Source organism: Hibiscus syriacus, unplaced genomic scaffold, assembly GCF_006381635.1.
Source record: "Hibiscus syriacus cultivar Baekdansim isolate YM2019G1 unplaced genomic scaffold, ASM638163v2 tig00110057_pilon, whole genome shotgun sequence".
Classification (NCBI taxonomy): Eukaryota; Viridiplantae; Streptophyta; class Magnoliopsida; order Malvales; family Malvaceae; genus Hibiscus; species Hibiscus syriacus.
The window spans coordinates 1822244-1837537 of record NW_024062581.1 but is presented as its reverse complement, the minus strand read 5'-3'; the positions used below and the strand labels follow the sequence as shown (position 1 = coordinate 1837537).

The 15294-nt window shown below is 34.5% G+C and overlaps 2 protein-coding genes across 2 annotated transcripts in view; one reads left to right on the top strand and one right to left on the bottom strand.

Annotated features, from left to right (window-relative positions):
• Positions 1-3938: 3938 nt before the first annotated feature.
• On the top strand, positions 3939-6428 carry LOC120214331. Its single transcript, XM_039212254.1, has 2 exons — positions 3939-5594; positions 5793-6428. Exons 1-2 carry the CDS (start codon positions 4263-4265, stop codon positions 6111-6113), a joined length of 1653 nt encoding a protein of 550 aa, XP_039068185.1. The 5' UTR covers positions 3939-4262; the 3' UTR covers positions 6114-6428.
• The window catches only part of LOC120214329 (mitogen-activated protein kinase kinase kinase YODA-like), a 32198-nt gene continuing 22480 nt past the window's right edge, over positions 5577-15294 (bottom strand). The window contains exons 14-15 of the transcript XR_005524853.1: positions 12858-12862; positions 5577-5588 (exon numbers count right to left, since the gene is read on the bottom strand). The gene's annotated coding sequence lies outside the window, so the exon portion shown is untranslated. The remainder of the gene's footprint in view (positions 5589-12857; positions 12863-15294) is intronic.

Sequence of the window (15294 nt, the reverse complement as noted above, 5' to 3'; positions counted from 1 at the left end):
ATGTCCTTGAATTAATAAGTTTGGGCTGTAATAAAATAAGAAAGAAATATGATTAATGATGGGTTTAAGAAATGGATAATAATATAAGTAATGGAAATGAAAAAGAAATGAAATAAAGATAGGATAGAGATGGCTGCAGAATTGATGGTCTTGATGGATGATGTTGATGGTGTTGATGATGAAATGGAGATGGTGATGATGTTGTATCTCAAGCACGCCAAAGAGGAAACAATGCTAGGAAGCACAATCTCGTTCTTCACAAACTTGCTTGAGGGGTGGTGATAGTGGCTTCAACCTACAAGATATTAATCTAGGAATTTTGGAATCAGGGTGGAAGGAATGACACCACAAGTATAGGAATTATACTTGTTTAATCGATAAAGTTCACAAAGAACTTTGAAGAGAAATTAACTCACAAGAGTAATTTTTATATATGAGATGAGATGATTACAAATGATTGCAGCCTCTCAATTTATAGGAAAAGAGAGGGCTGGCCGAATAATTAGATGTCTATTTGTCTAAATGCATGACTATTTGAAGGTGCATGATGCTTTGGACGAATGGTAAGGTGTTGGTTCGGTCTTAAGGATGCTTTGAATGCATTTGGAAGTTATTTGGTGCCAAAATGAAGTGGTAGGAGTCTTTGGCCGAATAGGAAGCATCCATTGGTGTTTTGGCGCCTATTTGATGTCACATGGAGCGAACATGCTTGAATGATGTACATGGCAGCCTACTTGAATGCACATGGGTCTTCTTGCAATGCTTTGGTGAGGTTGCAACCATAGGATGATGTCTTGAAGTCCTTGGGCAGCCTAGAGATGAACTAGCTTCAAGGTAAGTTAGGTGAGTGTCTTGGTAGCTAACTAGGTGAGCTATATCTTGATGAACTCAAGCTAGTTAGCTTTGGTCTTCTCAGCTCCTCAGCTACTCTCCCAACTACTTCCAGCTACCTTTAGTCCACTTTTCATTAATTTGGTCCAAAGCTCTCCTCCAGCTAAGTTCAGCTACATGCTAGCTCCTCCAACTAAGTTGAAGCTTCTTAAGTGATTAAATGAGCTGCCATAACGTTCATGAGCTAGTGTGAGCTGCTATGTTTTTCCTTTTAGCTTACCAAACTACCATAATATGCCTTGCTTTGTGTTTCACCTATAGGAATCAACAAACAAATAAAGTAAGCAATGTGTGAGCTCATTTAAGGTAAAATGCATGATGTCGTGAAGTGTTTGAGTGATATAAGCTATGAATGATTGTCTAGAAGCTAAGATAACATGTATATAAACTAGATAGAAGGCATAGGACGTTCATGACCTTTAGGAAAACATATATGAGCTAGAAAATAGATGCATGCATGCAAATGAGTTAAAGAAACATGGATTTAAAGCTAGTGAGCTAATGTAAACATAACATGAGCTAGAATAACATGACATGAGTTAATGAATGAATGAATACATGTTGTCATGATATGTAAATGATATGCAAACATAATAAATGAATCTAAAACGTATGTAAACATAATATAAAGCTAAGTAAAGATGTGAAAACATATGTTATGCATGAAAATCATATAGTATGCAAGTGAATGATAACATATGATTATTCAAGCATAGTTTTAGGAGTAAAAGCATGCTTATAACATTATGTGATGCATATAGAAGATAATAAAGGATAAAGTAAGGAATAACTCCCTTAGAACCAGCTTTGAATAACATCCACGGTGTGATCAAGTCATAGAGAAAGTTGGAGCTAGACAGGATCACATCACATATACATATTAAGCCATAGATGTATGTACTCCATAACTTCTGCAATAAACTCCCGTTGAGGTATACACTTTAAGTTCGTAGGGGTCTTGATTTTCCGGTTTCCACCACCCCTTCACGTCCCTTAGGAACTATACTTTGAGCAGTAAAATTGGTAAAATTGCCTTGTGTCTAACCACTTGAACGAACTCTTATAATAATCATAAAAAAACATTAATCCTTCTAATTGGTGATTCAGTAGTAATGCAAACTATGCTATATGGTTTACTTTGGTATTTGTGCTTCATTTTCCTGATGAAAAGTGTTAAAATTGCATTGCTTTTCCTTATTTATATTCTTGACACTTTGTGATTATGCATTGAATTAGGAATTTTGTGCTTCGAATGTAAGTGGTGTAAGTTTATATGTCATTCATCTTAAAAATATGCACATATTCCTGGAGCACCTAGGCAATGGTGGTTTGGTGGTGGAACTGATTTAACTCAAGCTTACATCTCGGAGGAGGATGTCAAGCATTTCCATTCATTAAGTTGAATTTTTCTTGTTAAATCTTGTAGGTTTTGTGGCATTTTCTTTAAGTCCATCGACCGTCAATAAAGCTTGAGACCTTTGCTTTCCGCACGACTGAGGTACCGAGAACCTTAAATTAGTTAAATTAGTTCATATACTGATACTTCGACAAAATAAGTAGCAAAAACGTTATAAAGTAGGGTTTAACATTCGATCGAGTCGAGTCAAAAATTTTGAGTTATTTGAGTTGACGAGTCTTATCTTACAACTCAGACTTGCTTTGAAAATTTTTCAAGTCGATTTTTCGAGTTTCTGTTTAAATTTAATTGTAAATATTTATAATATTATAATATTATTTGATTCCAATTTAAGTGACTTTCTATAACTATATATACAATACAAATATATTTTTTCATATATGATATACATATATCACACAAAGTCCAAGGGTTCGACTTAAACTTGAAAATAAATTACTAAAAATTTCGAGTTATTCGAGTGGCATTTTACAACTCAATTTGAACTTGAAATTTTTTCGAGTCGAATCGAGTTTATGAAATTACAACTCGAAGTTAATTTGAGTCGGAAAATTCAGTTTTTCGAGTCGAGTCTTGCTCACCCCTGTTATAAACCAATAATGGTAAGTGATTAAAATATTACTTTTTAAATTTAGTAACGAAAGATGAACACTTTTAAAACTAAAGTGACCATTTCTATAGTTTATCAAAAAGGAAAGAAAAATGCTAAAGAGAAGGAAAAAAAACACATACATATGACAAGTGACGACAGAGCCAACAAGCATATGATGACTTGAAACAAGACTTGTTTTTGGCAAATCATGACCAGAAGCCGACCAACTCATTGTCAGCTCATGTTTGAAAGAAGAGAACAAATACCACCTTCCTAAACACGATCTTTGACGCAGACAAGCTATGTTTTCTCTTCGGAAAAAAAAAGTCACTTTTTTTGTCTCTTAATTTTTAGTACTGGTACAGTGTTCTTGTTGCTTTTTCCTTTGCTCTGATTTCACATTGAACTCCTCTTTTGTTGGTCCCTTTCAGAATTTTCACTACTCTCTGACTCTTCCTTAAACAAGGCTCTTTGATGTGTTTCTTCTTTGCTTTCTTGTAGATTCAGCTCAAGAGTTTGAAGGGTATGATTACATCTTTCTTACAACTTGTTTGCCTTTTCTTTTAATTCGCTTCAATTATATGAATACTGGGTAATGTATGTCCATTTTCTCTAGAAATTTCTTTTGGCTACTTTTTTTTTTCCCCTTTTGCCTTGGAATGGAAGTGAAATAAAGTCGGTGTTTTTCTTTAATAATTGTATTGTATATGCCTTTCTTCCTATCACTTTACTTTTTTTCTGAGTGTTTATAGAGATCACGAGATTCCTGGTTGGCTCAAAGGTTTCAGCTTTATTTAGATTAATTGGAAAAGATGCATAGTTTGAGTATTTGTTTTTCAAATAAGCCTTTCGTATATGAATTATGAACAGAAGTCTCTTGAAGGTCTTTCTTTGAGCTTCATTTGTGATTTTTGACTGTCTATTCATTAATTCATTTTTTTTCCTTCTTTTTGCAGACATGGTTGCTTTTCTTCAAGTATTTTAGAACAAATGGAATAGCTTGGTGTAATGGATCAATTTTATATGGCTTGCATTCTTGCAGGACTGGAAATGCATCAATGGAAAAACTTGGAGAAGAACTGCTCATCTGATCTGAGTCCCAAGTCCCAACACCGTTGTTTCATGTTGTAAAGGGAATTTGTCGGGGGGAAAGGAGGCTTTTTCGGATATCGGCTTTGTTGCTACCATGCTTCTTGTAACAACATTCCATGTTGATTCATTGGCCAGAAACTACTGCTGAGCTGAACCAAGTTTCTGTAGATCACTGGGAGGAGAAAATTCGAATGAGTGTCTAGTATTGGCACCTCTTTTTCCTTCACAATTGTTGATTCTCTTAGTAATTCAGTAGAAAGAAATCCAGTGATGTATGCCGGCTCGAACCTGAACTCATCATCCATTAGCAGACCTTATTCGGAGTCATGCTCATCAGATGACTTCATAGAAATCTATCTATGTTCAGACAAGAAAGAAAAAATGTTGGGGGAAACTCGAGGGGCAGATAACAAAATGGACATTAGTTTTCAATGTGAACCGGTTGTTAGTCCTTTAGGCTATGGTATGAACCTTGTTGAAAACGATGCAGCTCATAATCCACACAGCTCGCTGTCTGCTAAGATCAAGATGCCTCATTCACCATGTTCCTCTGAAAGTGACTCGATTTCCAGCACCAGCTCAAGGACCAGGTTCACTCCTATTAGAAAAATGTTTGATCCATTCTTGAAATCTAGTTTTATTGAAAATACGAGAAGAAATAAGACTATTCGGAAATCTTTGTTACATGACTTCTCACGTTCACCTCAAAATACTAAATTGGATTCCGACTTTGTTGAGAAAGATAGCGTTCACTCACCGGTTCACCTACATGGTTGTCTCAAGTTGGGAGCTAAACATGGGGTGCCATTTTTTGAGTTCTCAATGAATGAACCAGAAGAAGTTTTTCTGGCCAAAACATCAAAGGCCGATAATGCTTTCAATTGGGTATATACCTTCCACTCGGTCGACAATAAGAAGAAGAGCAGTAGCAGTATACCAGAACTAAGGGATCGCAGCAAAGCTGCTGCTTCAATTGTTGCGCAGATGCAAGTTTCATGCCGTTTGTGCTCAGAAATTAAGGATGGTGAAGATGTCGAAAAATCAATGGTTACAGAGTTTGTTTTGTATGATACCACTCGTTCAAGGCAACATGTCACTGTCTCCGGATCCACTGATGATCGCTCTAATGTGGTGGTGAGGCTTAAAGATCATTTAAACCTTTCATTGGACAATGATGAGGTTGAATTCCTGAATGGAACACCTGCCGATTTGCATCCGAACCTTGAGATTGCGTCCATAGTCATTCAAGTACCATTCAAGAATAGAGAGAGCTTAAGATACAGAAGAGGGTATAAATTTGATGATAAGACGCATTTAGATCAACTAAAAGTCTCTATGATTGAGGAAAGCAAAAGCAAGATACACGACAGAGGGAGCCAAGAGAAGGTGAAGGTCATCATTCCAACTGGAAACCATGGCTTTCCTTGTGCTGAAACCCGGGGTCCTTCGTCATTACTAGATAGGTGGAGGTTCGGCGGAGGCTGCGATTGCGGTGGCTGGGACATGGCCTGTCCTCTTATAGTTTTCGGAAAAACCAATCTACATTGTTTCGAGGATCAACCATTGGTGGATAGCGAGCAGCCATTTGAACTTTTTCTTCAGGTGCAGTTTCAGTTTCATTCCAAAGCAATTTTTTTCTCAAATTTTAGCCTGCATGATGAAAGTTCCACCATATTATTGGATGAGGACAACACTAATTGTAGGAAAGCATTTTGCTTCATGGTACTGCTTCCATTAATGTTAGTTTCTGTAGGCTGGATTACCTTCCCTGTTACTAATACAATTTTAATTACTTTGTAGGGTGTCAAAGATAATGCACCAGCATTGACCATGAAAGCCATTGAAGGAGGGTATGCAATTGATTTTCATGCAAAGTTATCCGCGTTACAAGCATTTTCCATTTGTGTTGCTGTACTGCATTGTACAGAAACCTCTGCTACTGCTCGGGAGACGGAAACCAAATGTTCGCCGCAATACAATTCATTAAAAATGCTTATCGACGAGGAGGTGAAATTCTTAATAAATGCAGTCACGGAGGAGAAGAAAGGCAGCAAGAATGTGGAAGCTGTCCCAGCGTCCTATGTGATTAACCCTCCTTTCTCTCCAGTTGCTCGTGTCTAGACCTGAAACTATTGCCCTGTTCACTTGAAAATTGCCTATTGGTATGTGTTTCAGAGTCTCTGTAATAAGGTATGGACAGTGTTTCCACTAAAAACGGTGAGTATTCCGCCATTTCCGAGCAAAAGGGATGTTTATGTTCAACGGCATTGATTCCCAGCTTACATTCCTGCCACGAACCGATGGTTACATCGATCGCACAAGAAATTTGTCATCATGCCATTGATTCATTCTTCACTCTGTAAATTAGAATTATAATATAAACACCATAACGTTCATAATTGTAACTTTGATAGCAAGGGGAAGATAGTCATATAGTTATTGAAACTTTTTGGAGATGGAAACCTCTTACTTGTATCATGTTGAGGCTATTGAGTTATAAGATAAAATAAATCATTTAAATTTTTATCTAGGAGTGTTTTCCTTCTAACCTTTTACTATATGTTGATGTTTTGGAGCCAAACCAATAAACATTGTTCAAAAAAATGTTGTATATCATAAATACTTTCATTATTTTTGGTTGCCCTCCCGATTCCCCAGAGCTTAGCCCTTTACTAATTCAAATTAACATGTGTCGCACCTGCACAAGGACTCAAACTCGAGTCCTGCTTAACGATATCAAGCTGCTTATCACTTGAATCAACCGTGTTGGTACTAAAAATTTCATTTTGATCACAAGTTTTTGTTATCAACAATTAAGAAGATAATGAAAAATTAAATGATGATATAGATTGATATGATAATATATTTAGCGTTTAAAATTTATACATTTTATTAATTCGAATCAAAATAATTTACTAAATTTGATTATCTATAATATAAATTTTATCAATTTAATCTCCAAACACATCATCATCATCATCCCTCATCAACTATTGCAAATTTACAAGTAAAAAAAATGAAATGTGAATTGATTAACCCACATCATAAAACGATTGCCACATTTCAAACATTTTTCCATTTTTACGAAGTTCCAGTTAGAATTTCATTGCTCTAATCCATGTTTGATTGGCCTTTGTTTCAAATGGGCGTGTTCAATACTTTCTTACAAGGTGATCTTCATAAGGAAGTTTATATGATACTTTCAGAGGATTTTCAAAATCAAGAGGAGTCTCGGTTTTGTCGGTTGCTTCAGTCCTTGTATGGACTGAAGTAAGCTTTACGTCAATGGAATGTGAAGCTTAGTGAAGCTCTCAGTCTCAATGATTATGTACAGAGTCTATATGATTACTACATGTTTACAAAAAGGGAAGGAAGCAAGATGGTGATATTATACTTGAGCTTAAGAGTATTCTTCATTAGAATTTTAAAACGAAGGATCTAGATATTTCCCTGGCATGAGGTGATTAAGACCAAAGAAGGGATTGTGTTGAATCAATGTAAATATGCCTTGGAGCTTATAGTTAATCCTTGTTTAGGGGGAGCACGTTGTGGATCGACTCCACTTGAACAAAATCAAAAGCTTACTTCAATAGAATACGATATGGCAGTGATAATCACAAACAAATGAAGCCTTAGAGGATGCTGGTGTATATCAAAGGTTACTTGGAGCATTAATCTATTTAACACACATGTCCGGATGTTACAAATGTTGGTCAACATTCATACATGCACCCAAAAAATTTCATTATGAAGAAGCATTGTGCATTGTGAGATATATACAGAAGCATCCAAGACAAGACAATGAATTCTATTTGCAGCAGACAATAAGACACATTTGAATGCTTTTTGATGCGAAGATCGATCACAAACAACTGCATTAAGCTAGGAGATTCGTTAGTATGTTACAACTCAGAAGCAAAGGACAATATCACCATCTTTAGTAGAGGCAAAGTACATGTATGGCTTCAAAAGTGGCTGAGTTGATATGCTTAAAAAGGGATGATTGAAGATTCAAAAGGTCCTTGTAAAAACACATCAGATATCTACTTTGGATCAACAAGCTGATATATTAAATAAGAGTTTAGGAACATTTGATGTCCAAGTTGAGGATGAAAGACATGGATCATCCTCCAACTTAAGGTGAGTATTGAAGATTTGTTAGTTAGTTAGAAGTTGAATCATTGATTATGTAAAACAATGCGTATATAAGCATTAATTTACCTTGTAATTTTGAAGATGCAAAATCGTTCCGAAATTTTTTTCAATATGTAATTCACTAATTCTTACTGTCACAATACACTGGGTTTTGTGGACATCGGCCACCTGTTAACAGACTAATCTTAGCATCAGCTTTGATATCATTTCTGTCACCCATGTCTGTCACTGCCGGTGATTTTTTACTGCACGACAATTTAGCTCCCAAGAAGCCCAGTTGCGAGAACCATTTCTTTCTGGTAAATCATAGCTGCCAGTGATATATTGTTGGGGGTGAAGCCTGTTTCGTCTACTTCACAACTCTACAAGATGCTTTCTGAGCCTCATGAAACTGACCTACACATACACATGCCTACTGTCATGCTTGGAGAAAATGCTGACATGTAATTGATTCAGAGAATTGTGTGGCGTCAAAAAAATCAAATTTAATTAATATTTAGAAGTTAAGTCATATATAATTGGAAGTGGAAATTTACGTAATAAAACGGTAATTTAAAAAAAGAAAGAGTCATGAATCCTAGAGGTACGAGCGTTTAAATAATATCAAGTGGGTGCGAGCTAGGCAATTTTGCCTGTTGTAGGCCATATCTTTGAACCCAGAGGCGGGGGGACACTTGAAGCTCATGGTTTAACAGGTATGGCTGGCTGGAAAACAAGACTCTTCGATCTGGATGATTCTTGTGGGCAATAATTGCTTACGATTTAAGTAACAGATGATGATAAAGAAATCAATGCAGGTCTCCAAAAACAAAAACCTTATTTCTTTGTTACGGTAGTGTGTCCAATTCAAAAAAAAAGTACTAATAATACAAGTAGTTTGCATTATGATCTGATACGAGTATTCTCAGTATGTAATCTTTTTTTTTTTTAGAAACCTACATATTCAATAGTGGAATTTGAAGAGCTTTGAACAGTTGTTTCCCAGAATCTTGCAAGGATCACGAACAGCTCAAGTTTAACAGATGAAATCACGAGAATTAGGCTTGAATTAATATCCACATGAGCTGGAGGAGAAATAAATATATATATACATGTTCAATGATTAAATATTCTCATCAAATATTGATACGGCATAAATTTTTTGCTGAAAAAAAGAAAAAAAGTTTCATGATCATCCGGGAAATGGAAAGTGGATGATAATAACCTTTTTAAGCAGGTGCCCGCTGTGGGATTGACACCCACTTGCTACCTTGTTGACAAAAGAAACACCAAAACCAAAGCAACTTATAAAAAAATTAATATAATTTTAGGTGTTTAAATTATATTTTAAATTAATTTTTGGTATATAAAGATTTTTTATTAAAAATTTATGTCTATTATTTTCTCTATATATTTTTAGGTGTCTATGACATAAAAAAACCTTAAACGACACAGGTCAAATTTTTATTTTTTAAAACCAAAATATTTTTAAAAATAATTGGACGTAATACATGTCACTTAATAATTTTTTTCTAATCAGTGAGCGTCTAAAACTGTAATAGTAAAATATTAGATATTTGAGTTTAATGAAAATTTCTTTAAACATCAAAATTAATTTGAGAATACTTCTTCGACAAATATTTTTCAAAACAAACACACGTACATAAATAATATAAAATTTTAAATAAAATAGATACAAATAAAATTTTATGATAGATATTGTTCATAAAATAAATAAATAATTAATTAAAAAAACTCAAATTTTAAAATGAATACAAAATATTTTAAATAAATATCAGGTTTTTCCTGAAAAATCACCGATGACCTGTATATATACTGATCTAACACCGGTCAGACTATATTTCTTGATCTAACACCTTTAGCAGTAAAGCGCGTCCCTGCACTGTGCTATATACTGATTTGGCGCCACGTGAGGTAAGGCGCACCCCCTGAAGCGCGCCTTATGCTAACATGGATACACGTGTGTAAAACGCAGTCCCTAGGGCGCGCCTTACACCACGTAGTGTATAGCGCGGGACAGGGGTCGCGCCTTGTAACTTTTCCTGGCTATAAATACCCTTCTCCCCGATTAAGTTCTTCATATCTCCTCACATCTCTCATCTCAACTTATAAATTAATACAACAATTCCGTCAACGAGTCAATAATTCTAACAATTTTCTCATATTTTATTCAGAAGTTTGTTCGATTTTTCGTTATAAGGTAATTTTGTGATAAATTTTTTTATAATATTTATTATTTATTATTTATTATGATTATTTGAAAAAAATATTATATTAATTGTTGTAAATTAATTTCTGTGTTTGTAAAATTAGAAAGCGGGAATATACGTCGAAATAGTTTTGCGGTACATGTAATAATATAAAATTATATTATTTAAATTATTTACGTTTATGTGTAAAAATTTATTCTGTTATATTTCCGTTCATATATTCTCATGTGATAGCAGTTTGCTCGCATACACGTCAAGATTATAATCATTTTGTGGATCTCGTATACCTACTATCTAAAGTTTTTAAGGTATACGAATTTGAGTTTCCCCCATAGGTAATGACAAAGACTCCGATGAGGTTCAAGATTGGCTTCCGCTTGTACCAAATCCGAGTTTATTGAGGGTGCGTGGTCGTCCAAAATCCAATCGAATTCATTGCGATATGGATATTCGAGAAAGATCTAGACAAGACAGAAGATGTGGGCATTGTAGAAACACAGGACACACTAGAAAAACATGTCCACTTCTGTTGACATCAAGTAACAATTGATGAGGAAATGATGTATTTGTTTATCAAATAATAATTCTTTTACTTCAATTTGCATTTACTTCAAGTTAATGTTATTCGATAATCGCTAATGAATATTAAAAACCATACAATAATACGAGATTGGACGTTTGCGTTATATGTGATTATAATAAAAAAGATAATAAGTGATAAATTTAAGAAAGTTATCGAACACAATCATTAAATTTTATCAAACTGATAACAATTTGGTATTTCAAAAATAATTTTAAATACAACAAACTTACAATAAGTATTAAATGGTAAATGATAATCAAATTACAATAACTGATATTAAATGATAATAAACAAAATTAACTAAAATACATTAAAAAAGTCAAATTTAAAAAAATAAAGTAACTATTAATGAAAAATAATAAAAAATTACAATTAAAAAGTCTAATAAACTAAATACAAATATAATAAAAACAAAATCTATCGATGCCTACGTGGCGTAAGGCGTGCCCCAGGAGCCGCGCTTTACACACGTGTATCCATATTAGCATAAATTGCGTTTCAGGAGGCGCGTCTTACCCTACGTGGCGCTAAATCAGTATATAGCGCGGTGCAAGAGGCGCGCTTTACTACTTAGGGTGTTAGATCGGGAAATATAGTCTCACCGATGTTATATCAAAAAATATTATCTAATCAATGTTAGATCGATATATATACCGATCATCGATAATTTTTTTTTAAAACAATATGAATATCATCAATAAAATAAATAATTAATTAAAAAATTAAATTTCATTATTTCAAACTATGGCTCCGTAACTGTCTATTCCACTTTACCATTCATTAACCTTCCCTCTTGGATTTCCCAAATAATTCTATTTAAAATAATATTTATTGAACGTAGCAACAGTCATTTACCTTGCTCACCACCACTGTTACTGTTACTGTTACCCCACACAGAGTCGTTGAGCGTCACCCTCACGTGGCTGTCATTTTCCCAACGGTAACACTTCATTTTCATCATCACCTTTTTTTTCTTTTCTCTTTTCCTTGTAATATAATATTCCCCATTCTCTTTCCACCTCTCATTTTCCAGCAACTCAAAAAAAGAATTCCTTTCAAATTAAATCATGAGAGCGAAGCTACACTTTTGCAGAAATCAAATCACAGCCGTCCAAATTTACACTTTTGCACTAACAAAATCTCAACCGTCCAAACGTTGTTTATTTGTAATGTTTTGGGCCCAAAACAGCTAATCAATATCAATATTAAGATAAAAATGGAAACTTTATTTTCAAATATAATAATTGATCCAACAAGAAACCTGTCCCCATCCTCCCCCTCTTTCCAGAACCATCCTCCCAAAATAATATACTCCAATCTCTTTATGAATAAAATTTAATAATGAATTTAAATTAAAAAAATTAAGATATATAATTATTTAATATTTAATAATTATGAATATTTAAATAAATACTATATTGTTTTCATCGTGAATTAATAAATAATGAGATAATATTCTAGGGAAAAAACTTTTAGTATATTACAAATTCTTAAAATAAATTTAATTGATATATTAAAGTTTGTAACTTGAATTTATTTTTGACACGGTTAATTTTTTTGTATTAATTTTAATTAAAAGTAGAAATTTGTATTGAAGAAAATTTTTATAATGTAAGATTTTTTTTCATAAGTAATCAACCTTATAAATGGCTAAACTGCCATGATAATGCAGGGGAATATTTTATTTCCCAAAATAATACTACAATGCTATTATTTCCCTAAATGGGGTGATTTTCACAGTAAAGAGGGATTTCTAGGCGTCTTTAGTAGATTTGAAAATGCAAAATGGTGCTCTAGGCGTCTTTAACACAATTTGCATTCAAACATGGAGGTCTAGGCGTCTTTAACACAACTTCCATTCGAACATGAGGCCTCGGCATCTTTAATACAATTCATGGAGGTCTCAGCGTCTTCTACTTCCCCTCCGAGCTACACTGCATGCTGTTGGGAGTTCTTCATCTGCATGTGGGCCTAGCTGGGAGTGGGAGCTCTGCATGTGGGGCTGGACGTGGGAAATCACGAGGTGAGCAGGAAATTCACGGGGTGAGCAGAGAAAGATGTATGGGGCCTGGATGTCGGGAATAGCAGCACGCATGTGATTAAGTAGAGGATTTCTCGGCGTCTTCTTCACATTGGGGGTGGAATACTCGACGTCTTCTTCAGTTGGGAGGGGATGTATCGGCGTCTTCTTCATAATAATGCATGCACGAGAGTTCGAAACATCTTTATAAGAGTGCTCGGCTCGGCGTCTTTCTTCATTGTGAGATTTCATTACACAAGCAAAGAGAGGGAGAGGGAGGATGTCGATCATCAGAAGTAAAAAGAATGAGAGGATATCCATCATCATCTTCAAAAAAAAATTGAGGTAATTAGCCCTAGATCTAATTTTCTTCTTGTTTTTAAGGTTTAGTGTTTCATATATATGGATCTCATAATTTTAGTTTCATAATTTATTAATTTTGTGATTACATGTAACATAGTTTGAAATAATGATTTATATGTTGTTACATAATTTGAAATAAGCTTTGGACCATTTTGGAACATTGTAAAGTTATAGTGACTGTTTTGCAAAGTTTGAGGAATTTAATGAATAAGATGTAAATTATTAAAAGTTGGTATACTATGTTGGAATTTTGTATTAGTATGCTTAATTGGTTAAATTTGAAAGAATTTATAAATTAAGGGATTATATTGCAAAGTTTATCTTTGAAATTTATTTTTATTTTTTTATTAAAGTAGATAACATGTTGATATTGATTATTTGAATTTTATTTTTGTCTAGATTTGTTGAAACTTGGCAGAAGAAAATGTTCTTTTGAGGCTAGATGGTCAACACATTTCGAGTCATTTGGGAGAACTGGTAATATGATCGACTTATTTTTTTATTCGAGAACGGTTAATTAATTCTAATTACATTGATTAACAAATTGCAGGACGACGAACAACGAGTCCTTCGTCCTCGACTTATCAATTGCGAGATGCCAGATCAACGTATTGTTGATAATTTGAAAATAGTTGGTTTTTATGATGTTGTTTTTGTAAGAGAATTTCAGTTGATCTCTGGTTTGATAAGTGCATTAATTGAATGGTGGAGACCATAAACTCATACTTTTCATATTCCATGTGGTGAATGTACGATCACCTTTGTGGCTTTATAACTTGGGGTTTCTACAAATCGAATGGCAGTGGTGGGAAATACGATCTTGACGTGTTTGCAATATGTGAGCGTTACCTTGGAAAGGTACCAGACAAAGATATAGCAAAAGGGTCACGGTTGAGATTATCCTGGTTGGCAAATGAGTTTAAGCTCGATCCTCATTGTAGTGAGCAAGACATTATATATGCAACTCGAGCATATATATTACGGTTGATCGGTGGAATCTTGATGCCGGATAAATCCAGTAATCTTGTCCATATACAATATCTTCCGTTTTTGGAGAACTTCTTTATGACCCGTCAGTATAGCTGGGGATCAGTAATATTGGCGTTCTTGTATCGCGAGATGTGCAAGGAGTCATTACTTGTAAATGATGTGTATACGACTGAAATCGGTGGATGCACGATGTTATTACAATCGTGGGTGTGGTACAGAATTCCATGGTTAACACCGATTAGCCGAACTGCAGTTGAGTTTCCTTTTGCCGGAAGGTAATTTTATTGATTTAAAAATTTTATCTTAAATTAAATAAAGAATATTTGCAAATGAAAAATAATTACATAATTTTATTTTGATTGGTATACAGATGGAGGTATAAAATAGAAAGAACGGGGTTGGCGTACAATAACGTGAAAGAGTTTAGGTTTAAGATTGACATCAAATGCAAAGTTGAGGTATATATAAAATTAATTAGCAAATTTACTTTTATCTATATAATTTTGTTTTATAGTTTATTTGGAGGTCGTACGATGATCGAGAAATTATGTCGTACTTATCGCAACATGTCTGGGAGGATTGCCAATATTGTGTGTTGTTACACCATTGATCCATTTCATGTTTGTGGAGTTCCAATTTGCCGATAGAGTGTTGAGGCATATCGGCTTCCACCAACCTATTCCAGTCATTCCAGAGAATCATGACGCTCTCCACAAATTAGATGGGCGGGGTAGGGTCGGTGAGGATTGGTCGTTGAGGCATGCCAACCATATCAATAATTGGAACAACAGGGGTTCATACTTGCCAACGCTCACTCCCATACAAGCGGATGACTTTGACTTCAAGAGTTCGGATTACCTGAATTATTTTGGGAACATGGAAAGTCGTTCTTGACAACGATCATAGAAAGGTGACAATTTATAGAGTATACGAAAAAATTTGGTAAACCCGAGAAACCAAGAAGGACTGGGAGTGGGAGTT

What these genes read in the sequence shown, in the direction of transcription:
- LOC120214331 (XM_039212254.1), top strand. Translation starts at nt 4,263, where the DNA reads ATGTATGCCGGCTCGAACCTGAACTCATCATCCATTAGCAGACCTTAT. An exon ending in CATTTGAACTTTTTCTTCAG is followed by an intron (nt 5,595 to 5,792) that starts GTGCAGTTTCAG and finishes ATTACTTTGTAG; the next exon opens with GGTGTCAAAGATAATGCACC.